Raw genomic sequence first — 21,954 nt, forward strand, 5'->3', positions numbered from 1 at the left:
ACATAGCATTTCTGCATACATATGTATGTACACATATATAATTTGAAAGAAAAGAAGCACTGTACAGTCAGCATGCTTGCAAATAAGGAAATTTCACTTGTAAAACCACACTTTTTTATCCATGTGCAAGTGTCGTGTCCTTTCTGTCAGACCTAAGGCCTCAGTAAATATGCTCTAATGTAAGCATTTTAGCTGTAAACAAACTGAAAGTCCAGTTTATTGTTCGCATATTACCGATTTTCAATAGAGCCACAAAGCAGTGTCTGGAATGACAAAAAAGCTTGTTAAAGATTTAAGATTTATTTGTGTTCAGTGAACAGTTCAACATTCATTTTTTAGCCTTTTGGCTGACAGGTTAATGAGAAGATCAACACCACTCTGTGCTTTACTGTGAAGCTAGAATCCAGTTAGTCTAAAAAGTAAAAATACTGATGTTTCACAAGTTTTTACACATGGATTTAACAAAGATGGCATAATGTGTACAGTGCTAACATTCAGAGTTGATAAAACATGTCGCTGTGTTCCTTGACTCCTGTCTTTATGCTCGGCTTAGTCAGCCCACTGCTGACTGTAGCTTCATAAGATGTAGATACAAAGCACCCAAAAATAGACTCTTGTGATCCTGTTTCAGTGTGATCCAGTTTCAAATCTTCACTCACACCATCTGGTGAAATCAATCACAAATGTTTCCCTCTGCCTTCAGATACAACATGCTCAGGCACGGCGCGGGTATACCACTCCGACCACCCACCGTCGTAAACGGACACTCCCGGATGCCCACACTCGTGAGCTGCTAGCGCTACATGGCACGCAGTCACAGCAGAGCCACATGAGACACAAATGGGGCAGCTGAGGTCCACACCAGCACGGACAAAGAGATCCTGGAGTTGCTCCCTGGGCAGAAAGTGACCCGAAGGGGCCAGGAGGGAGTGGAAGGGAATGCTAATGGAGCCGGGGATGTGGCCTGGCTCTGTGTCTGTCAATCAGAGAGAGAGATAATTCAAGCTTTGCCTGATTAAGAATCAAACATGGAGAAATTCCGAAAAAAAACAAAACATAAACAAGATGTTAGAAGGTCCTGTTTACACAAGGTTCTTTTGTCAAACAACTCAAACTTCGTACGTTTGAACATTTCCACTGTTACTATAAAGGTATTGTTAACACTCTATTGAATAATATCAATTGCCTTTTTAATTGTCATCCATTATATCCATTGCTCCATAGTTTGCCACGGAGCAATAAATACAAAGGGTCAACCCAATGCAAAAGTTCAAAGCACAAGGTGTGTCCCAGACCAATCCGACAGCTCTTAAACAACATTTACATTAAAAGATACTCTAAAAGGTTTGCTCGTATTAGAATTAGTCAAAATCAATCAATTAAGCAACAAAACTCTATGAACGTCTTGAATTGGTCTGGTTGAGTGTCAGGCAGAAGTTAGGTGCTGCTGTGCTGGAAATAACACAAATAATGACTTTGATATATTATTGATCTCACTGAGTATTATTCCTGGTTAAGAAAAGGTCATAATACTGCTACTACTATCAAAAAGCAGCACATTGTCACTGGCTTGTGTATTTTATAATTATGATACACTACTGCATTCAAGCAGTGTTCGAAATGCATCAAGCCCGATGCGCTATTAAGACCTCAATGTAGTGATTCAATGAAGAAGTAGAGGAGTAAAACACAGAGTCACTGATGTGTCATATCATTGTCATGCCTCTTGTGTGATCTAAGGTGACTAATTTTCTGCCTTTCAGCTGTTTGCAATGCAGGCATCAGACACAGTAAGAGGGCAAAGAGCACCAGAAGATGTGTACTTTTGTGATTTGGTTTGGATAAAGTAGCAATAAAGGTTTTAAATGAAGGTTGATCGGAACGCTGCAAAATAAAACACGATCTTTCCAGCTGTGTGACACTATGAACTACTCAGCATTAAAGGAAAGGGACAAAAATTTGGGGGATTCAGTCATCTACAGTAACACCAAGGCAGGTGTGATAAAGCATGGTTTTGAACTTCTCCTCATGTTTCTCCAAAATCTTTAAATTGCAATACAGCCATTCCCAAAGATAATGAGAAACAAAAACATATTAGGACCGTCAATACAAATGCTGTCATCTGTTGACTTCACGGTTTATACATCAAGTATGTGTAAGCATTGTTTGTGATTATCATGATTACAAACCTCTATCATTTGTCCAAACTGTATACAAAACAGCAAACTTCTATGTTCAATGCAACAGTCAATCTGGTCAAAGTTCACTGCTATAAGCTCCCCTATGTGTGTGATCGGGTGTGTGTTTTCACAATTGCACATATGCAAGTGTTTGTGTGTGAGATAGAGAAGTATATGGAATTAGATCAAATACCTTCTCTCGCTGTCTTATCATGCTAAGATTGATACATCTAAGTGAGGAAAAAAATCTAAGCTCTAAGTACCCATTAACTATACAGTATCTGCTATGGTCAGCTTGCACAGTGGTGTGTGCATGTATTGGGTGACTCCAGGGGCCGCTGACTACGAATAAAATTCATGATCACATCTCTCTGTTTGCTCTTCTACTGTTTGTGATATCCAGTGATTCTCACTGTGTGCACATTGCATGTTTGTGCAGAGCAAAGTCTGCAAAAATCCAATGTACACCCGTGAAATGTTTGGGTCTTTTCCCCTGCATGCCTGTGCCACGATGATTCTTGGTTTGGTTTTTGTTCAGGAGAGCAGATGCTGGAGTTAGACTTTTGTTTTTTTCAATATTCCATCTACCTTTTGTGTGAGGAGGACACAAAAAGAGAGTGAATAAATTAGACTAGACTGGATGAACTGCTCTGATTTAATTTATGATTAATAAGTCTGATCACTGAGGATTAAACTCATGTAACTTGATTAAGGTGATTCTTGTTGTAGTTAAGAGGAAGAAAACCTTCTGGTATGTTAAGTTCTGCACTGTGAAAGTGACTCATTTTCTCAATTCACAGCTGTGGATGTCATGGGACTATGACTAAGCTTAAATTACTATTCACTGGAAGAACCAGCAGAAACTGCTAAACACGTCATCGTACCTGACGTGGGAAGTTAGTTTTTTCAAAAATTCAACTCAGTATATTTTTGGTCTTCCTATGAGTTTTGAGTCATACAAATGACATAACTCAAACTTCAAATCGTGGCAGAATCAGTCATTCTGTAACCCTAACCCTGACACCAGGAAGATGGTTTCATAATTACCATCTGTGGAAGTGACTTTGTTGTTAAAGGGATAGTTCACCTCTTTTGACATGAAGCTGTATGACATCCCATACTAGCAATATTATTTATGAACATTTTCTTACCCCCTGCTGCGTCCTGTGAGCCGAGTTCCAGCCTCGTTTTGGCGTTGACAAAGGTAGTCCGGCTAGTTGGCTGGGGTAAAAAAAAAAAGCGTTTTGCTTCTCAAAACAATATGTGTTCAAAAGAGTAATACATTTGCATCACAAAAGCATTGTGCAGGAAAAAGTCAAACCATATTGTTTTGAGAAGCAAAACGCTTTATTTTTGTGGCGCCAGCCAATTAGCCGGACTACCAACGCCAAAACGAGGCTGGAACTCGGCTCACAGGACGTAGCAGGGGGTAAGAAAATGTTCATAAATGATATTGCTAATATGGGATGTCATACAGCTTCATGTCAAAAGAGGCAAACTATCCCTTTAAGGAACAACAACTATGCAGATGCTGCACACCTTCTCAGCATAGAGCCCCAGTTTGAGCTCAGCAGTTACAGCAAGAATTACTGATCAGAAAATAGTTTGAACATTGTCTGAAGAGTCTAAAGTTGTACTAAAATACTGTTCCTCATCATATGAATTCTGAATAAAATGTATATTTTATTTTTCTATGTTAAAGAGTTTTCTAGTGGAAACTCATCTGCTTGCATGGAGCCATGTGAGATGAGCAGATGGTTCCTCTCTGAAAGATAACTGAGGTTTCACACATCAGCTGTTTTGAAACTGTAAACTCTGAATTTCCTTCTTAGGGGGTTGTCAGCAAAGAATTTGAGACTTTTGAAAGTTTCATCATAATGTGTTTAATTTACATGTAACCATGTTTCTCAGAAAAACGGCATCCATGAAAGCGATGGTTGCATTTTAGCTCGAAACATAATTGTTTTCTAACCCTAACCAGATGAAGTAAACCGTACCAGCAAGTGACAAAAGGGGTTTCTGTGTTTTTAACCGAAGGTTACTCAGAAGAAAACTATTCTTATATTTTGGTCTTGATGTCATATCATGACGAGGTGTATGGTTCCAGGTACTGTGCAACCCCAGCTTCCTCATTATGACTTTGCGTATTCGTAAATGAATGATTTGAGAGTGACGTCTGCTCTGGTGTGGAAATACTCATAAAGTCGTATTTTCCTCTTACGACTTGCAGGGGTGTATTTTAACTAAGCGCTGCTGTTACACACTGAGGTGTATTGGTTGTGTTTTAGGCTAATGCAGAAAATAAAAGGATTCTTAAATGAGTGCGTCTACAACTTTGTGCAAACAACTGAATAAACCGCTTTCACAGAGTTGTTTACTCTCCAGAATGAGATCAGTAAACAGATTGAAGGTTCCTGAATCAAACAACATGCAGTGCAGATGGTTTTAATGTGTAAAGTGGGGTGCTTTGTTGGAAAGAAAAAAAACATGGAGCCACAGTAATGTTCACTGCAATGAAACAGTGACTGTGTGCATCTGTACATGCTGATTTGCACACCAATTTAGTTAGTGTATGAGCATGCAGTGGGGGGGAAATTGGGTCTCATTTAACCTATGTTGTTGAGTATGTATCAAAGGAATCATGAGGGTTGGACCTCTACATCTTCAGCTTGTGGCAGTAAAGCTTTGGAGATTATTCTTTCGATGTGCTTGTGTACGTAAGAGTGTGTCCACGCATCATGGGGGGTGGGGGCACACAGCAGAAAAACAGGAAGGAACCACTGCTTTATAGGATGCCAGTATGGGTCACATTTAAGGGTATACACAAACAATCATATCAAATGGTGGACTTGTTAAAGAATTCAGAGTTACAGTCAGAGCTTGTTATTAAACCTCCCTTCTTTAACAGAACCCCAAGCTTGTCTCCTTTAAAGTAACACTAGACAATTTAGCAGATTATTTGCTCTTTGGATCCCCCTACAGTTGTGGGATGTAACACCACTGTCATACAAAACAACTGTTTGCGTGAGCCCTGCACATGTACAGCCAAACACATGAATTTGTTGTAATGCTGAAGAGGTCATAAAGATGCTTCATAAGGCCACAAAAATCAAGTGACCGCAAAGCAGTGTGGTGCAGGGCTGGTAATTAAAGTCGTGAACTGTGATATCTCAGCCTCCGGCCAGGGGATGTGCATAGCAAAAGTACATGTCCTTCAAAATAAAAGTCTGAAGCATATAGTTTTAGGTTTGGCAAACTTTTCTGATGTTGCTCTAAATTCTATTCTAATTGTGTGGGTAGCTGAATGTTCCTATTGGATTAAGGTGAATGATTTAGACTGCTGTCTTGTGCTTGCAGAAAAGTTGAACAGATAAATGCAATTATTCCTTTAGACCAGGCTACTCACTGTCTCTGGGTTCAGGGTCCAGCCCTCTAAACCTGCCAGAGGGCCTTGCATCCACCACCTGGAACTTTTTGGTGTCCAGGTTATCCAAGATATCCTCATAGGTCTTTACCCAAGAACGGTTAAGAGAGGCCTTAAACTCTGTGGGAGTGGGTCTGACGCACTGGTCACTCACTGGTCGACCCTCCAGCTCCCAGTTCCTGAGCCCCCCGTTAAGCAGAGACACTGCACTGTGGCCGAAAACACGGAACATCCACCACACACGGGGTGCAGAAAACGCACCAACTTCGCTGCCATCGTACACCACGACGTGCGTGTCGCTCCCTATTCCTAAATTCCCAACATAATCCGCAAAGACCTTCTCTGATGGCAGCATGTGGTCCAGAGGAGAGGTTTTATCACAGCACTGGTCTATGTCAAAGAAAGCTGCGCCTGGGATTTGCCTCTTCTTGAACTCCTTCTTGGCATGTCGGCGTAGTTTGGGTAAATACCAAGAAGTATCCAAGATGCGCATTTTTCCCTGAATCTTCATAGCATCTGCAAGCCATTTAGAGGTGACCAGAGCCCTAGTTTGAAGCGCCATAGTCAGTGTTGCAGGCAGAGACGTAAAGGTAACTATTTTCCTGTGCCAAAGGTTGAGAATGACAGAGGGAGCAAAGGTAACAGGGGTGGAGAGCACAACCATATGTTTACTGAGCAACGACTGGAAGTGGCAGGCTACGCATCACAGAAGCCAAATTACATTATAACATTAAAATAATCACATTACATTGATTTCACATTAAGTCTCTAAACGCCCCACTTGTTTATATTTAGAAAATTGAGCCAAACATAGCACATTTTTTAAATGTGAACATTGCAGTCGTTAATATTTGCTCAGTTTTTAGCTTGTTCTGTTTTCTAACTCAGTTTTAATTTTACTTGAGTTGCATAAACAAAAATAGACTTATAAAAGTATAAAAGACAGCCTAAATTGTTTTAAATGACATATTAATTCAACCATTTGTGCATATTAAATGCATGTATGGAAGTTTTATTTCATGCATTCTTCTTCTTCATATTATAATTATCATCATTATTATCATTATGCAGTCGTGGTAGTAGTTGTTTTCGAAGGTAGGAACGGTTTTCACCCTGAATGATATCCAACGGTTCACTGACGGACACTTTCAGTTGACGCACATCAGGAGCCGGATGTTGATGGCTCACATGTTGCACTACGGTTAGAGGTTGGTGTTCAGCAGATGTTAAACGGAGAAAATACTAAAAACCTCACATTACTGAGTTGGCATGTCGGCGTCGTTGATCAGGAGAGGGTTGGAGCTGCTGAGCGATGACATTAAAGGTCAGTTTAGCCTGTCAGGTTATCGCTTTGCTAACATTAGCAACGGTGATAGTTGCTCTCATGTAACTATCACCAATGTTGGGAGTAGTTGGATATTTTGAGTGTCCAATTTAGCAGCTATATTACAAGTTGTTTAGAAGTTAGAAGTACAACTAGTAAAAAAGTCAAATGCATGCATTTATTGTTTTAACCTGGGTTGGTTCATTCAATTCTTCTCCAAAAACTAATAAATAAATAATTGGAGCATATTCAGAGAAACCATGCTTGCGGCTTAAATTTAGGTTTTTGCCTCACTTTCTCCCCCTTGCTTCCTATCAGATGTCAGCAAAGAGAAGAAGAAGAAGCAGAAGCAGAAGACCCCCAGCTCGGCCACAGTGATGGAGCTGGTGAGCACCAAGCGGCAGGGAGTCACCAGACAAGTCAAGAGGCTGCAGGGCCGCCTCGGTCCCGGAAAGAGCAAAGCCACAGTCAAAGACAAGAGGATCAAATCAGCAGTGGGTCAGTACACGTTTCACTTTGGAAATATTAACCATCGCTGTCCAAAACCACTGTTAATGGCAACAAGAAAGGCCAGCTACCCATGAAAGTTTGATCTGAATTATTCAGATCCCAAGAATAAGAGTTGCAAGCACAAATGTTAGTGTGTGTGTGTAAGCAAGGCACTAGCAATCTGAATAGTTTAGGGGGTTTTTTTTGTTGTTGTTTACAATAAAACCTTCTCCAGCAGGTTGGATCTCATTTGTCAGACCTGGTCATCAGTAACGAGATAAATCAAAGATTAGTGTTAAGGGACATTTATGTTGTTTGCTTGCAAAGTCAAATTAATATCAGTGTGCAAGTATGTAGAGTTGAGCCATTTCATGCATGAGAAGAATTGTTATTGTGGAAAGAAAAAACAAATGTGTAATTTTGACAGAATTGAGTGTTTATTGATTTTTAAACAATGACAGAAGGACAACTTTAATAAGAGCAACATGCCATCTACAACTTTCCACCCACATTCAGATTAATTCCCGTCTTTCTGAACCATCAGAAAGTTGTCAGCCGTAGCAGTGGGATCTGCACGTCTGCATCTGATTCTTGAGAGATGTCCATCATTGCTCTGATGATCTTGTATTGAAAAAAGCTCAATGAAAGATGGAACAACACAGCAATTTAAATAAGAATAAATTCCATATAGCAAAAATAAAATTGAGAATTTTTTAAAACTGTAGAAGTTGATGTGATAGTGTTTGTTTTAAAGAATAAAATCCATTTTGCTTTTGCTTTTTGGCATTAAAGTTCTTCTTCTTTGGTGTCATTTGCAGAAGAGTTTCGGAAGAAGCAGGGAAAGAGCCATTTGAGCGCCAATCTCAAATACTTTATGGAAAACGGCTGTAAAGCAACAGATTCAGATACAATGAAGGTAAGGAAGACTGATCATAAAAATGAGTGTTGGGAACGTTAACCAGGCACTCATCAGCGTGCAGTGAGCGCAGCTCTCTTGCACTGAATTGCAAAACGTTCTTGTTGACAGTTCACGTATGGTGCTGAGATGGAATTGCATGCAACCTGTGATGGCATGCTCTGGCAAAAATGTCATATTGCGAATAGTAGCACAAGAGGCGGGAAGAAGACAGGCTACAGAAGCAATACTAAACTGAATAGTTGCGACACTTTGAGCCTGGGGCTGACTGGTTATTCCATCGGCACCAGAGTATGATTTTAAAAAGATACTGACATATGAGAAACGTAGACTGATTTGAGTTCCACAGTAGATGATCATTTTTGACTTATTGATGTTTTATTTAAAAACGATGTAAGGCTGAATATGACTTTGGAGAGCAAAGTTGTTGTTTTTAAACCCACAGTAATGACTGTAGGGGCTCAAGTGCACTTTCTTAAACTCGGATCAAATGAAATTGGTTATGTAAAAGATAATAAAAAAAAAAGTGAGAAATGAGCATCAACTATAGTTGATCTTGAGATTGTGAACTTAGTTCAGAATTTCAGGTGGTGAACTTTTAACTTAGTGAGTTGTTTGTTTTTTTTTCTTTATGTGTAAATCTAACTTTGAACTTGTTCTCGTGAAGTGTGAACTTGTACAACACAGGTAAATTTGTTCTAAAGTGAGATTTCTTTCTGGCTTAGATCCTCAGCCACAATTCAGGGAGGCAGTCCCGAAATCACCCAGACAGACCCGCCAAGAAAGCCAAGGAGCCACAGTCTTTGTTCACAGAGGAGGAATTCCGGCAGTTCCAGATGGAATACTTTGGCAGGACTGTCGAGGGAAAAAAATGACACACACAGTGAAAAGAGACACTGCACGTTAAGCTGTGTTTTACTGGATCATATTATGTCCTGGAAGTCAGTTCCACCTCACTGCTCTGGATTCTCATTCCGTTGCATACCTGAAATACAAGTTTTGGTTTCAAAGTGGTGAAATGTACCCCTTGATTTGTTATTGTCTCAAAACTTTGCCGGAGAATACTTGATGTGTGAAGTAGGAGCTGTAGCAGAAGTGTTCATATAACACATACTTGCTATTCCAGTCATAGTTGGGTATTAACTGAATGAAAATGATTTTGGAATTTCAGAAACTGTAACTTCATTTCTACTATTGTTCATGTGTAATGGGAATAAATTTAAACGCACCAAGTATTTGACTGTGCTCATTTATGAGACTATTAAATTATATTTCTGTACTGCAAATCCAAAACAAAATGCCATCTTAGGGCTTTGTATGAAGACCAAAGCTTCAGGTGACATAGTTCAAATGTTTCTCTGTACACCACTGCATTGAAATCATATAAAAATGTGACATGCAAGACATGGGGAAACCTTGAAATGTGTTGAAAGTAACTGCAAATCTTCCAAAAGGAATGTCTGTTTTCCTCTGAAAGCCTCTACTTTCTAGCGTAGTCTCATTTGCACATTAAATAATTAAGTTTTTTTTAAGAAGTGGGGGAAAAAGCAATCACCTTCAGAGACGCACTTCCCACCATGTGCAGTTGTGTACACGTGATTCTGAATATCCAGAATGAAACACAATTTCACATGTGTTTTAGTTTTCATTGTTACATGAAAATGAGAGGGGTAAGAGGATTATATTCTATTGTGATTTAGCCTTACTATTTATTTTCAAATTGTCCCAGTTTTAGTAATTGAATATTGTAAATATTAATGAAAGACAATATTCAAGAAAAGCCAGTGAATTCACTTATGCAACCAACCACCTCTCATACTGAAAGTGACAGTCAATCTTTTTCTAACATCCTACTTTTGACACTCTTTGACACTGATATTAAGTGTTGTTTGATTGGTCAAATATTTCTACAGATAAAAGATGTTTTATCAGCTCATTGAAAGTGACTGAATGTGTATTCCCCTGGTTTGTATTGAATAAATTAGTAACTAAATAGAGGTTAAAGCAAAAGAGAAAGTATGCACTATGTGGCATTTGACCTCTATCAAACACAAATCACATGCTTATGAATGGATCTGAGACAATGTGGGGTTCAATGTCTTGCCCAAGGACAGCTCAATGTGTTGACCTTCAGGTACTGCTCCTCCCCGAGCTGCAGCTGTGTTCATGCTAAGTGGTTTATGTAGGCCAAGAGTTCTACTACACTTACAAAAAATACAGTTAATTTGCACTGAATCCATCCAAAAACGAGACAAACAACCACACACACACTCACATTTACTCCTAGGGACGATTTAGAGACACCATTCGTGTCTCTAAAAAATAATTAATCTAACATGCATGCTTTTGCAGACGCACTTCCCACCTTGTGCAGTCAGGAGGTTTTAACAGCAAGCATTACAACGCACATAAAAGACACAGCAACTATTTTTGTCCACTTGTACAAAACTTCTTTGATTATTTAATTTGTGTGTGGTTCTGAATATTCAGAGAAAAACACAAATCCTTGTACATTTTTTTTTTTTACAATCTTCAGACTCTTTTCTTTTCATAGATGATCAATCGTATTTGAGCAAGGCCCAGCCCCCTTAGATCCACCCCTGTCTGTAAGCTAATGAGCTCCTATCGTACCTATGATAACTAAAAACCAGTTGGGTCACAAGTTACAGACTGCTTTCACATCTCACCTGGTAAGAATCTGCAATGAGTGCATCTATCTGAGTGACTGCAGCACGAGAGAAGTAGGAACAGTTGCATCATGCCAAAGGTAAGAAATAAGATTAAGTTTAGCTGTACGACATTATAGTGTTAAACCAGAGCAATAATTCAACTATAACGTCACAGATTCATATTTTATGATTGCATAATTTAGCAAAGATCACCCACAAAAATGCATTTTGCTTGTGGCTAGCAAACATACAGTTCTGATTTATTTATCACAAATCTCCTCCAACTCATCTGCATTGTACTCTGGTTGTGTTTTCATTGTTACATGACAACCGGAAGGGGTACGAAAATTATGTACTATTGTAATTTAGCCTTATTATTCGTTTGCAAATTTTCTTGGTTTTGGCTATTAGATATTGAAAGTGTTAAGGTAAACTAAAATTAAAGGCACCAGGCCTTCAAATGCCATGCAGTCGGTCAAAGAAAATGTCCAGGATAAGCCACTAAATTCACCGTTGCAACCAGCCACCTCTCATCCTGAAAGTGACAGTTGATTATCTTTTTCTAACATCTTACTGTTGAGACTCTGACGTTAAGTGTTGAAGGATTGATCAAATCATTTACGCAGATATAACATGATTTATCAGCTCATTGAAAGTGACTGAATGAGTGTATGCACAGTTTGCATTGAATGAATTGATTGCAATAAACATGAATTATAGCAAAAGTGAAAGTATGAGCTGGTTGATCCAGATAAACAGATGCAGTCAGTCTTGTTCGACGGCCTTGACTGTGTGTCACAGTATGCCTTTAAGGTAAGTGGACAGAGTGTGAGGAAAATAGTGAAGGAAGTGTCAGATGAGGCAGTAAAGTCCAGTGAGTGGATTTGGATTAGAAGAAGCAATAGCAGCTGGGGGCCCAGCAGGGGGAGCACTTAGGGTAAACAGACTTTTGGAAGAAGCAAAGAACAAGTTCAAGATATTTAAGTGGAGGGTGAATTCAACCTCTGTGACTGTATTTTTGAATAATTTCACTTCTGTTGAATTCAACCTCAACTGTCTTAGTAAAGGTGAATAGGTCTGGGTAGGTATTCAGATAGCTTCATTTCTTCATTTCCCCTCGACATAATAATAAATTGGTAAAAACCTACAGCACAGTTGCCAAAAAAGCCCCAAACGGTACAGTTATTTTGCACTGAATTTAAACTTTATTTCGTTTAATTTATTTATAGCTTAAATGTTCAAATTAGAGTCCACTTGAGAATATTTCCTTCATAAAGTTCTTAAACTGTTATATTATGCTGCAGAATGTCCCTGAGATTACAGGTTGACTTATGTCTTGCCTTTTTTTTCTCTTTGCAGCCTAAGCCACCTGTTCCTCTGCCAAGGACGAAGCATATCTATGAAACAAAATCTTTTGATGAAGAGTTGTTAAAAGTTGTCTCCGCTCGTCCACAGCCTCCACAGGTTTGTGCTCAGTAATCCAAAATGGTTTGAATCAAAATGTTTAATTTAAATTGTGTTTTGTGTCTGATAAATGTCCAGTTCTTGTTGTTAATGACTGTGTTTGGTTGTTTTTCATTTAAACTCAGAGAGCTCTGAGTTGCACCTCAACTCCGCCCCCAACAAAACAAAATTCAGAAGAAAGTGAAACTGGCAACGAATACATTGTCATATGTAATGACAATAAAGTTGAATCTCATCTCATCTCATCTCATCTCGTCAAGGTACAGCTGTTTTATGTTTTGTTTACATTCTTTTTTCTTTCCAAATCTTCTCTGATGAAGTATTTACTCACAGGTGTTGTGAAAGTGCCCTTTACTGACTTTCAGCTGCCCTGTTTATTCAGAGTTAAGGACATTTGAACTTTACTATATTTTTTGTATAATAATTTGACCGCAAATTGCCCTGTCACATCATTGAATGATACAGTAAAGCATCATGAGCAAATCACATAGAAATGTCATACATTAACATATTGTAGCCCCAGACACCAAAATGTTTTATTTGTCTGAATTCTAATTTAGTTTATCTTGAATAAACAAAGTTGCTGACCACAAACAGATCTAGATAGTTAAGGTACTGAAATCATTAATGATACAGCATTATCCATCTCTATCCATTTTCTATACCCGCTTCATATGGCTAGAGCCTATCCCAGCCACTACTGGACAGTTTGCCTGTCAATCAAAGGGCCAACATTGAGACAAACAACCCTGCATGCTCACACTTAACCCTAAAATCAATTTAAAATCATCAGTTAACTTTACATGTATGGTTATTGGATGGTGGGAGGAAGCAAGAGTACCTGATGAGAACATGCAAAGCTCCAGCTGAGAGGCGACAACACTAACTACCACTGTGCAGCTCAGTCCTGCACTAAGAAAGAGGACATGCTCTGAGTCCTAAAATACACAACAGAGAACTACAAACAAAACTTACAATAGAACAGCCTATCTAATAATAGATGTAACATTTGCCAAGTCCAAAGTATGGGGTCACACAGAGGTCAGAAAAGATATTCAAATATGCAAATAAGACATCATAACTCTTGGATCAGAACTGCCACGATGACAGTTGGAAGATCATTTCTAAACAATTCTAACAGATTTAGTATTCAGCTAATCTGGATCGTCACAATGTTTTTCACAGGCGAAGGAAGAACCAGTTCAAAGAAAACCTCCTCCCCTGCCAGCCTGGAAGCACAAGGAGTCTCTACATGAAAACAATGAAACCTTGGTAATAATTTACACTCACTGCACTTTATCAATATCAAGGGGCATAACTATACTATTTTACCTGTGTTATAAACTGCCTTTCTCTAACCAGTGTGGCGGGTCTTGGTCAGATTTCAACAATGACTTGACATGTGAGTTAGAAGCTTGAAATTATTTCTCAATGATATTGTTAAGTGGTTAAAGTTGTTAAACTGCTGTCTTTATTGTCTTTACAGCCTGGACTGATGTGGAAAGAGAACTCTGTCTTCATGGGTCATTAGAGGCAGAGTACGTAAATTCTGACATCTCACTTTCCAGCTGTGCTTCTGTTACAAGCTAAAACTGACTGTGCAAAATGCTGATGTTTACTAGGTATGTTGCCATTAGCTTCGTGTTTTAACATGCTAACAGTTGCTCACTGTCATTGAACACAAAGGACTGTTGTTGCTGAAGGGACTGCCCTAACTGTTGTTGTCAGGTTACCATAATACATATTGCTGCTCGTTTAGTTGATTTATTGTGCCCTTAGCTTGCTGGATGTATGTGTAATAATGCTTTACTTTTTTAACGACGAATTTTTCAAAAGCTTACCAAATATCCTTTGCAGTCTTTCACATTGTGTTTCAAACGCTGATGAAATGTGTCACACTTACAGAAGCCCTGTAGACCAAGAACAGATTCCACCCCATCAGCAAAGTAAAAAGTAGAACCTTTTGAACCTCAAAATGTACTCCGTAATGGTGATGAAATACTGTAAAAGTCACATATCTGGCTGGATTAGATTCATATTTCTTCTATTGGTTCCAGCATTTTAAACCACAATCTGTTTGGACTTGACTGCGTAAGTTCCACGAATAAAGCATGAAAAATGTTTCCATATTATTGCAGGAAGATCAAGGCTAAAGGGAATCATCTCTATAAAGCGTTGCGGATATACGACTACCTGATGTCTAAACATGGTGATAGCCTCAAACAACACATTGCTGAGCTGTACTGCATTGCTGACAACTTAAGCACGGTAGGCAGCACCTCCAATGATGAGAGAAACAAATGAAATTCTGAGTCTGGCTCTGCAGTTTAGATTACAGCTTTTTTCTTTTAGTACTTTTGATTTCAGAAGTGTGAGATCTACACTTGAGTTAAAACCTGGAATATTTATTGTAGTACTTTGTACTTTGAGATTTCAAAGCGGACAAAGATTGCTGGCATCACAGGAGGAGCCACATCAGTAGCCGGAGGAGTGGCAGCAGCTGCCGGGTTGATTCTGTCACCATTTACATTTGGAGCCTCGCTGGCACTCACCGCAGTTGGAGTGGGCGTGGCTACAGCCGGTGGCGTCACTGGTGCATCGGCAGCCATCGCACACAAGGTGACCAGACAGTCACTAATCTTTAAGGATCTGTTTTAGATTTTTATTTATGATTTTGTGAGCTATAAATGGCTTATCTAGCTTCTTTCATCCATCTTTCTTTTTGTTTAAAAAAAAGACGCTTGCATATTTTTTGTTTTTCCCTCTCTTTTTCTTATCTTTTATCTTTCTTAAATGTTGCTGACAAATATGATGCAACAAGAGAACAATATATTGGAAAATGGACACAATGAAAAAAAAATGTTTTTGTCAAAAGTGTCATAGTGGCAGATTTTTTTACCCCCTTTTTTAAGAAACCCCCTAAAAAAATGTGAAAAATTGATAATCACATGTTACAAAGATTGTTAAGCATAACTTTGAGCCCTCATAATGCTAAAAAGAATTTTAGGATCTGTTGAAAGCTTCTGTGCAACGAATGATTAAATCTGTTCTTCCAGGCATATCTAGAAAGTGACAAGAAGAAAATTGACCAGACTTTAAATGACTTTAATGTCAAATATGAGGAGATTCTGGCCTGCTTGAAGTTCATCAACGAGGGCATAGAGCAGCTGAAGCAGTATGGTCTGACTGCTTTGACAACCACTCCCTTGACCTCAAGGAAGGCAGCAAAGGCGGTGAAGGTGGCCATAGAAAAGGCAAGTTCCATAGCCGCAGAGACGAGCATCAAGGCATCTGGAATGATCGAAGGCTTTGCGCTTGGCATGGATATGTACTTCATCAAAGGCAAAGATGGGCAGACAGTGAAAAAAGGCCTTGAGTCAGCACTTGCAATGAAAATCCGCAAGCTAGCAGAAGACCTTGATAAAGGATTGGGTCGTCTCGTGGAAATCAAATATTTGTTCGTTTAGGCCTTGATAAGAATGAGCTGTTTTGTGCTCAGCGAGCTTTTCTTGTCTCATTTTGTGCTTTTGGTTTCAGTACAGGTTAAGGTTTTAATTTGTGGTATTTCTTTGTGAACAAGTGTGAGAAAAACATGATAACATTCAAATATTTATGCTGAATGAATATGATAATTATGAAAACTATATAACTGGGATAGTTTTTAACCGACACTCGTTTGTTTTTTCTTATTTGTTACTTACTTGGCTTTTTATTCACATGTTTTCTCAAATAAACTTCTTCAAAAGTAATCAATTACAAACAAGGATATGTGTTTTCTTGGTTATGTTTGTCTGTATGTGACTTTAGAAATATATAAATAACTCAAGTGCGGAAGCTAACCACCAGAGGGCAGTCCCGTGCAACAATAATGTGAGCAATGGGTAGATGCGTCATTGGACTAAAATATATGGTGCGGGGACACCCCACTAAAGGATAAGTGGTATTGGTAAAACTGGTATGAACACACATAGCTTCCCTTGTAACGTTAGTGAGGAAATATATTTTGAAACTATAATACCATATCATTTGAAATACACATAGAATTAAATTTGCTAACATTTTCAAAAAACAAATTAAATGCACAGGAATGAGTAACTCTTATACATTAAAATGACTATTCGGACATAAATATGTTGAAGAGAAAGTATCATGCAGTAGGCCCTGACCAGTACTAGATATAAGTGTCAAGGGTCCACAAGATTTTGGTATTGTTTACATTCTGCTTTTGACCTACATTTGACATAAGCGTTCCTTTTTGAAACTGCATGTGGATCTATTTCCTCAATCGCATGGACGTCAGGCACGCAGCCAGTTATAAACAAGGCCCGGGCGAATGAATCGTTAGGCACACAAGGATGTGTTCGTTTAAAATAACTATACTGTAGTGCCTTTGTGGGAAAAAGGTACGCGCGGTATTGACAGTGAAATCGTTCTTCGAAATGTTAACTCCGCTCACGCGCGCTGATACTTGCTTAAAAGCAAGCGCCTTACTGGATTGCAACCGCGGAGGAATACACTTGGTAGTGCTGTGACTATTTATATCCTTGTGTGATGAGTTTGGTCATTCTTCGTTTGCTTGTCTGTAGAGGTGTACTTAGTGAAACGCTGGAAGCTACAGCACGCTGAAATGGCTGTGTGAAGGCGTGCAGCGGCTAACCTTGCAGCGGCAACAACCCGGCAGTGCAGCGGCTAAGTGCACTGGCTATTTCTGGCAAAATGGCGTAAGTATTTTTTTTTATCGACATTTTCATAGAGGTGGCCTTAAGTGACCTGGTAGCTGACCTGTAAGCTTCATCGACTGGTGCCAAATAAAGTAACATAGCCATTGAAAATAAACTTCTAGGGAAGATGAGTGGATACATTCAATCTGGGTTCTGAAAATTGAGTTTCCTGGTTTGAAGTAGTCGGTGTCAAATTACAGTTAACCAGCTGGTAGAGTTCCATTCGGCGGCAGTTAGTGTTAAGCTGATTTGTGATCAATCCGCGTGGCGTGTCAACTGCTCTGCTGGGGCAGAGGAAACTTTTCTTTATATATATATATAAAAAAAAATTTACAGCAGTAATACGGTTCTGTGTTTTTATTTAAAACGTTTGTTTTGTTTGTGCGTATTAAACCCTGTCAACGTGGCGTGTCCAAAATGGCGCGCACCGTCGTTTTCACTAATGTGCCGCCCCACACAGATGGCTCTGTTGTGAAAATGGCGGTTCCCCTCCCACTTCCCCATAGTGACTCACAACGGAGGGTGGAGCTACAGCCCAAAGCATGACCAAATTAGGGAATGTTATCCCCCGGTGAAGGGCGGGGTGTTTTCCCAACAATGACACTTTGTATGAACTGATTAGCCAGAATTAGCCTCCCCACCCCCATGTAAGAAGTTAACGGTCTTAACAACCATAGTACACACAGGGAGTTGGCATTTTTTTCATGAGGGTTGATTGTCAGGAATTGCTTTAGTTTCAGGAAGTTCATTATTACGCAGATTAAGTTTTAAGTTAAAATTAAATAAACACAACACGACTACTGAACCAGTAGTCGTGTTGTGTTTATTTTCATACACATTGACAACTTATGGGTTACCATCTCCCAGATTGATGATAAATGTTTTTATTTGTGATGAGCACTAAGCAATGACAGTGTCTATATGTTTGTCTGACATCATTCAGATGTCTGTCACTTTCTCACTGTACCATGGATCTTATATTTGTGTGGCAGGTCTCTCTCGGCAACCACCCTCAGCTTTGCTGCCGTCGACAGCAGTACCGGACCCCTCGACTTGATAAAGTCGTCAGACTCCACTTTGTTGTTATACACTTTCTCACGACCACCACTGACCAGCAGCAGCTATGACACTCTCCCAGCTGGCCTTGGAGGACGTGGAGGCCCTGTGCTTAGGTTGGTGTTGTGGTGTCTGACGTTCCCAAAGCACTGCAACATGCTGAATACAGAGCACCTAGCTTACACATTAGCTTAGAGTTTGGCTAACAGAAGGACTTGATATCAATAATATAATCACATTCTGTCTTTTTTATTTTAAAACATCAACTGGTCATTGTTATATTCCTTATTTACAGAAAACCTGCTTTAATATTAAAGAGTTATTGTAGTGGGAAACATAATTTAAATGTGAAATATTCAAATACTTTATGGAGAACATTATGGTATATTAATAATGGATTATTTGTGTGCACAGAGCCCTCATTTCTGATGGCTGACCCCATGGGGCCCCTTCTGGACCATGATGAAGAAGAAGCTCTTTCTCCCTCCTCCTCTTTAGAGGTGAAGGCGCCAGCTTCGCCCTCCCTCTCTTTCTCCTCCTGTACGTCCTCTCCGTCTCCTTATCAGACCATGTCATATTCCCCCTTCTCTTCTGGTTCTCCACCTCCCTCCCCTCCTCCCACTCACGCCTCATTTCTTGGAACCAAGGCTGACGCGGACCTGCTGTCCTTCTCCCTGCTGGCTGCCAGCGACCTGCTCGACGCCCATGTTGGAGCAGATGATGGCAAAGGTGAGAGTCACCTAAAATTAATGATCTATTCAACCAAATGGCTCAAAAAGAGGCAAAAGATGGGAAGCATTTTCACGCCGGCTCAAATAAGCTGTATTAAATACTGAGAAATGCAAATCAACAGTCATAGCTTGGGTATGAAACATGTTAAATAATCAAACTTCTTTATGAAGCACATTTAAAACCATATTTGACTAAAGTGGCCTTTGAGTGTTCAGTGCAGTTAAAAGTTAAGGAGAATAAATGTGTCTTTAGCTGTGTCAAAAGGCCACGTTTAATTGACAGTGGAAGACTATTCCCCTGTTTTGAATAGTTTTTGAGTGGGCTGGTGTTGGCAAAGAGTTTGAAAGTGGCCTTCAGTTCAGAGCAACAAAGTTGTCAAATAGGGTGGTGTTAACTATGCTCCTGTTGGAGGCAGCTCCATGTGGAACACTTGTTTATTCTCTTTTGCATACCACTACACACTTTGTAACAAAAATAAGGCAATGAGTGTAATTTGAGTCCATCTGGTAGTAAGTCATCAGAAAATGTGCCCTGTATTTCAGATTCTTGTCATAAATTCAAGGTTGTTTGGAAGTGATCTGAAGTAATTTTGAGTAAAGAATCATTACACTACGAATTGAACGACATAATATACTCTAGTTGTTCAGCTTGTTCAGTGCTTTCTTTATAAAATTGTTCTTTTGAAGTATTAATTGAATCCTTTGTCAGCAGATGATGCCTTTGAGGGCATGGATTGGATGTCAGAAAAAATCGACTTGAGTGATTTTGACCTGGATTCTCTCATTGGATCCTGCTCATCTGATGAGTCTCCCAGCTCCCCAGAAGATCTCCTGGCCTCTCTTGACCCTCAGATGGATCTGAATTTAAATGCCTTGGGCACAACCATCCCTGTCCAGCTAAACGGTCAAGACGTGGGTCTGACCTTGCCTGGCATCCCCTCCCTCCCACTAGAAACCAGTCTCGTAGCTGAGGCCAAGACAACAGAGGTGGTCCAAGAGGTTGTTGTGAAATCTGAGCCTCCATCTCCCTCCTCTCCAGCCTTCACATTGGAGCTTGGGAGTGAAGTAGATGTCCTGGATGCTGAGAAAACAGCTGCTTCCCTTGCTGCTACCATCCCAGATCCCAGCAGAATCCTTCAGACCACCAGCCCCATCGTGCTCTCCATTCCCGCCGCTGGTCACTTTGTAGTGGTTCTTGCTAACAAAGAACCACCCTCTCGCCCTGATCAGTCCATTGAAATTTCTCAATCAAGCGACTGCGAAAGCGACTCGGGCATCGAGTCGGTTGTTGGCTCACCCGCACGTCACCCCACTCCCCTTCCTAGTACCTCGGCACCTGGTTCATCCAGGACCAAACCCTACTGCAAACCAGAGCCAGCAGTCTCTTCCTCCCCAAAGGCTCCCAAGGTTAAATCGGTGTCTGGCGCTCCCAAGGTGGTGGAGAAGAAACTGAAGAAGATGGAGCAGAATAAGACGGCAGCCACTCGTTACCGGCAGAAGAAGAGAGTTGAACATGGGTTGCTGAATGTAGAGTGTGACGAGCTGGAGAAGAAGAACCACGAGCTGAATGAGAAAGCGGAGTCGATCAGCCGAGAGATCCAGTACCTCAAAGACCTGATGGAGGAAGTACGAAAGCACCGCCGTGGAAAGACCAGTTCAGTCGCTTAGATGGCAGAATGTCCATGTGCACAGCCTGCTGTTGCAGAGTTGAGACATGGTCGTTTCTGCTTCGGTGCTCAAGTGCCGAGCAAAGTAATCTTTTGTAGAATTGGATAGGTTGTTAGAGATTAAAGGTTGGGTATGTAGAACTGAACAGTGAAGAGGGAAATAGCCGGATGAAAGCTTAGGGAAGCTGATGAGATTAGTTGTTCAGAGCAGGGGGCTGAGAGTTGGTCGGGTGAAGCATCTGTACATGCTTGTCTCTCAGTCCCCTGTTTGATCCCCTTGTATACTCCAACTCAATTTGTACATGTGCAAACATGTAGGGTGTGTCTGGAGACTAAGCATGTGTATTAGTCACGTGTTCCCAGTTGTGTTGATCTATAACTCAATGAAAACATTTCCTTGCACTGCCAGCATCGATTCAGTACCACACCCTATATCAGTAAGTTAAATGTCAGTAAAATTAGAAACTCCATCCACCTTGTTACCTACTTTTTAACCCAGTGTCACCTCTTTGATCTTCTAACAGTTTCAAAGTCCAGAAAGGGGCCTCTTTATGAGCCTATTTATGAATGAATTCTTGTCAACATGAGTTTCTTTTTTTTGTGTAAATGTTTTCTCCTCCCTTGCTTGCCGAGTGTGGCTTTTATTTAATGTTTTTTAAAAAGAAGAACATTTAAGCTTTTCCTCGCCGACTCTCGGTACAGGTGTTTGGCTTGTAAAATGCTTTTCTTTTTCTTTTTTTTTTCTAATAAATATCTGTTAGTGCTCAAGCGACGAGTAATGTGTCTTTTTGGTGGGACGGTTCAGTGATTCAGGCAGCACGTGACGAAAGTTTATCTTTTCATCGTTCAATAAAGATCAGTCAGTGGGCTCAGATGTTTATAATGCCACAAGTAACCACAAACACAAGAGACATGATGGTTAATCTACCTTTTTATCTCCTGTAAAATGTCAACATTCAAGAATGAGTTCACTCGCAACGCCCACATCTCACTGTCAGTTTAGTTTATCACTGTAAAGTAATAAAGGCTTGCTCTAAAATCATGCTTGGAAAGATTTAGCTCAATTCTTTACAAATACTAAGCTCCTGGAGAAGGCTACAGTGAAAATGAAATTACAGTCGGTGAAGCATGATTCAGCAGAATGACTACTAAAATTCAAATTGTTAAACTGGATCACTGACAAAGAAAGCATCGTTAAAAAAAAAAAAGCTTTATCCACTTTGTAGTACAGATCAATGGTTTCAGTGCCCTTAGAAGACATGAAATAGACAACATGATTTATGACGGCAGATGTATTTTGGTATTGATATAAC

The 21,954-nt window shown here is 39.9% G+C and overlaps 4 protein-coding genes across 5 annotated transcripts; 3 read left to right on the top strand and 1 right to left on the bottom strand.

Moving 5' to 3' along the window:
* Positions 1-677: 677 nt before the first annotated feature.
* Positions 678-6,166, bottom strand: LOC142379425 (3-mercaptopyruvate sulfurtransferase-like). The gene is made up of 2 exons (XM_075464585.1): positions 5,587-6,166; positions 678-976 (listed from the first exon to the last, which is right to left on the bottom strand). Exons 1-2 carry the CDS (start codon positions 6,164-6,166, stop codon positions 678-680), a joined length of 879 nt encoding a protein of 292 aa, XP_075320700.1.
* Positions 6,167-6,760: 594 nt separating this feature from the next.
* Positions 6,761-9,568, top strand: rps19bp1 (ribosomal protein S19 binding protein 1). The gene is made up of 4 exons (XM_075464583.1): positions 6,761-6,928; positions 7,247-7,426; positions 8,236-8,333; positions 9,059-9,568. The coding sequence occupies exons 1-4, from the start codon at positions 6,874-6,876 to the stop codon at positions 9,206-9,208; spliced, it is 483 nt and encodes a 160-aa protein (XP_075320698.1). The 5' UTR covers positions 6,761-6,873; the 3' UTR covers positions 9,209-9,568.
* A 1,406-nt stretch (positions 9,569-10,974) lies between these two features.
* On the top strand, positions 10,975-16,203 carry LOC142379424 (apolipoprotein L3-like). Its single transcript, XM_075464584.1, has 9 exons — positions 10,975-11,100; positions 12,362-12,466; positions 12,592-12,726; positions 13,652-13,738; positions 13,829-13,868; positions 13,953-14,004; positions 14,605-14,734; positions 14,897-15,085; positions 15,523-16,203. The coding sequence occupies exons 1-9, from the start codon at positions 11,092-11,094 to the stop codon at positions 15,931-15,933; spliced, it is 1,158 nt and encodes a 385-aa protein (XP_075320699.1). The 5' UTR covers positions 10,975-11,091; the 3' UTR covers positions 15,934-16,203.
* An 807-nt stretch (positions 16,204-17,010) lies between these two features.
* On the top strand, positions 17,011-21,409 carry atf4a (activating transcription factor 4a). Of its 2 annotated transcripts, none has more exons than XM_075463991.1 (4): positions 17,011-17,187; positions 18,180-18,359; positions 18,658-18,972; positions 19,684-21,409. In XM_075463991.1, the coding sequence occupies exons 2-4, from the start codon at positions 18,311-18,313 to the stop codon at positions 20,640-20,642; spliced, it is 1,323 nt and encodes a 440-aa protein (XP_075320106.1). In that variant the 5' UTR covers positions 17,011-17,187; positions 18,180-18,310; the 3' UTR covers positions 20,643-21,409. The 2 variants fall into 2 exon arrangements, with proteins under 2 accessions (XP_075320106.1, XP_075320107.1); XM_075463992.1 differs by having other exon boundaries at positions 19,687-21,409.
* Positions 21,410-21,954: the final 545 nt, after the last annotated feature.

The sequence above is a fragment of the Odontesthes bonariensis genome, chromosome 4 (assembly GCF_027942865.1).
Source record: "Odontesthes bonariensis isolate fOdoBon6 chromosome 4, fOdoBon6.hap1, whole genome shotgun sequence".
NCBI classification, from domain to species: Eukaryota; Metazoa; Chordata; class Actinopteri; order Atheriniformes; family Atherinopsidae; genus Odontesthes; species Odontesthes bonariensis.

Excerpts from the sequence above, each read along its gene's own strand:
- rps19bp1 (XM_075464583.1), top strand. The coding sequence starts at position 6,874 with ATGTCGGCGTCGTTGATCAGGAGAGGGTTGGAGCTGCTGAGCGATGAC. Across the intron at positions 6,929-7,246 it reads GCTGAGCGATGACATTAAAG|ATGTCAGCAAAGAGAAGAAG; the intron begins GTCAGTTTAGCC and ends GCTTCCTATCAG. Across the intron at positions 8,334-9,058 it reads CAGATTCAGATACAATGAAG|ATCCTCAGCCACAATTCAGG; the intron begins GTAAGGAAGACT and ends TTTCTGGCTTAG.
- LOC142379424 (XM_075464584.1), top strand. Across the intron at positions 14,005-14,604 it reads CATGGGTCATTAGAGGCAGA|GAAGATCAAGGCTAAAGGGA; the intron begins GTACGTAAATTC and ends ATATTATTGCAG. Across the intron at positions 14,735-14,896 it reads TTGCTGACAACTTAAGCACG|ATTTCAAAGCGGACAAAGAT; the intron begins GTAGGCAGCACC and ends TTGTACTTTGAG.
- LOC142379425 (XM_075464585.1), bottom strand. The coding sequence starts at position 6,166 with ATGGCGCTTCAAACTAGGGCTCTGGTCACCTCTAAATGGCTTGCAGAT. Across the intron at positions 977-5,586 it reads GGACCCTGAACCCAGAGACA|ACACAGAGCCAGGCCACATC; the intron begins GTGAGTAGCCTG and ends TCTGATTGACAG.
- atf4a (XM_075463991.1), top strand. The coding sequence starts at position 18,311 with ATGACACTCTCCCAGCTGGCCTTGGAGGACGTGGAGGCCCTGTGCTTA. Across the intron at positions 18,360-18,657 it reads CGTGGAGGCCCTGTGCTTAG|AGCCCTCATTTCTGATGGCT; the intron begins GTTGGTGTTGTG and ends TTGTGTGCACAG. Across the intron at positions 18,973-19,683 it reads TGGAGCAGATGATGGCAAAG|CAGATGATGCCTTTGAGGGC; the intron begins GTGAGAGTCACC and ends ATCCTTTGTCAG.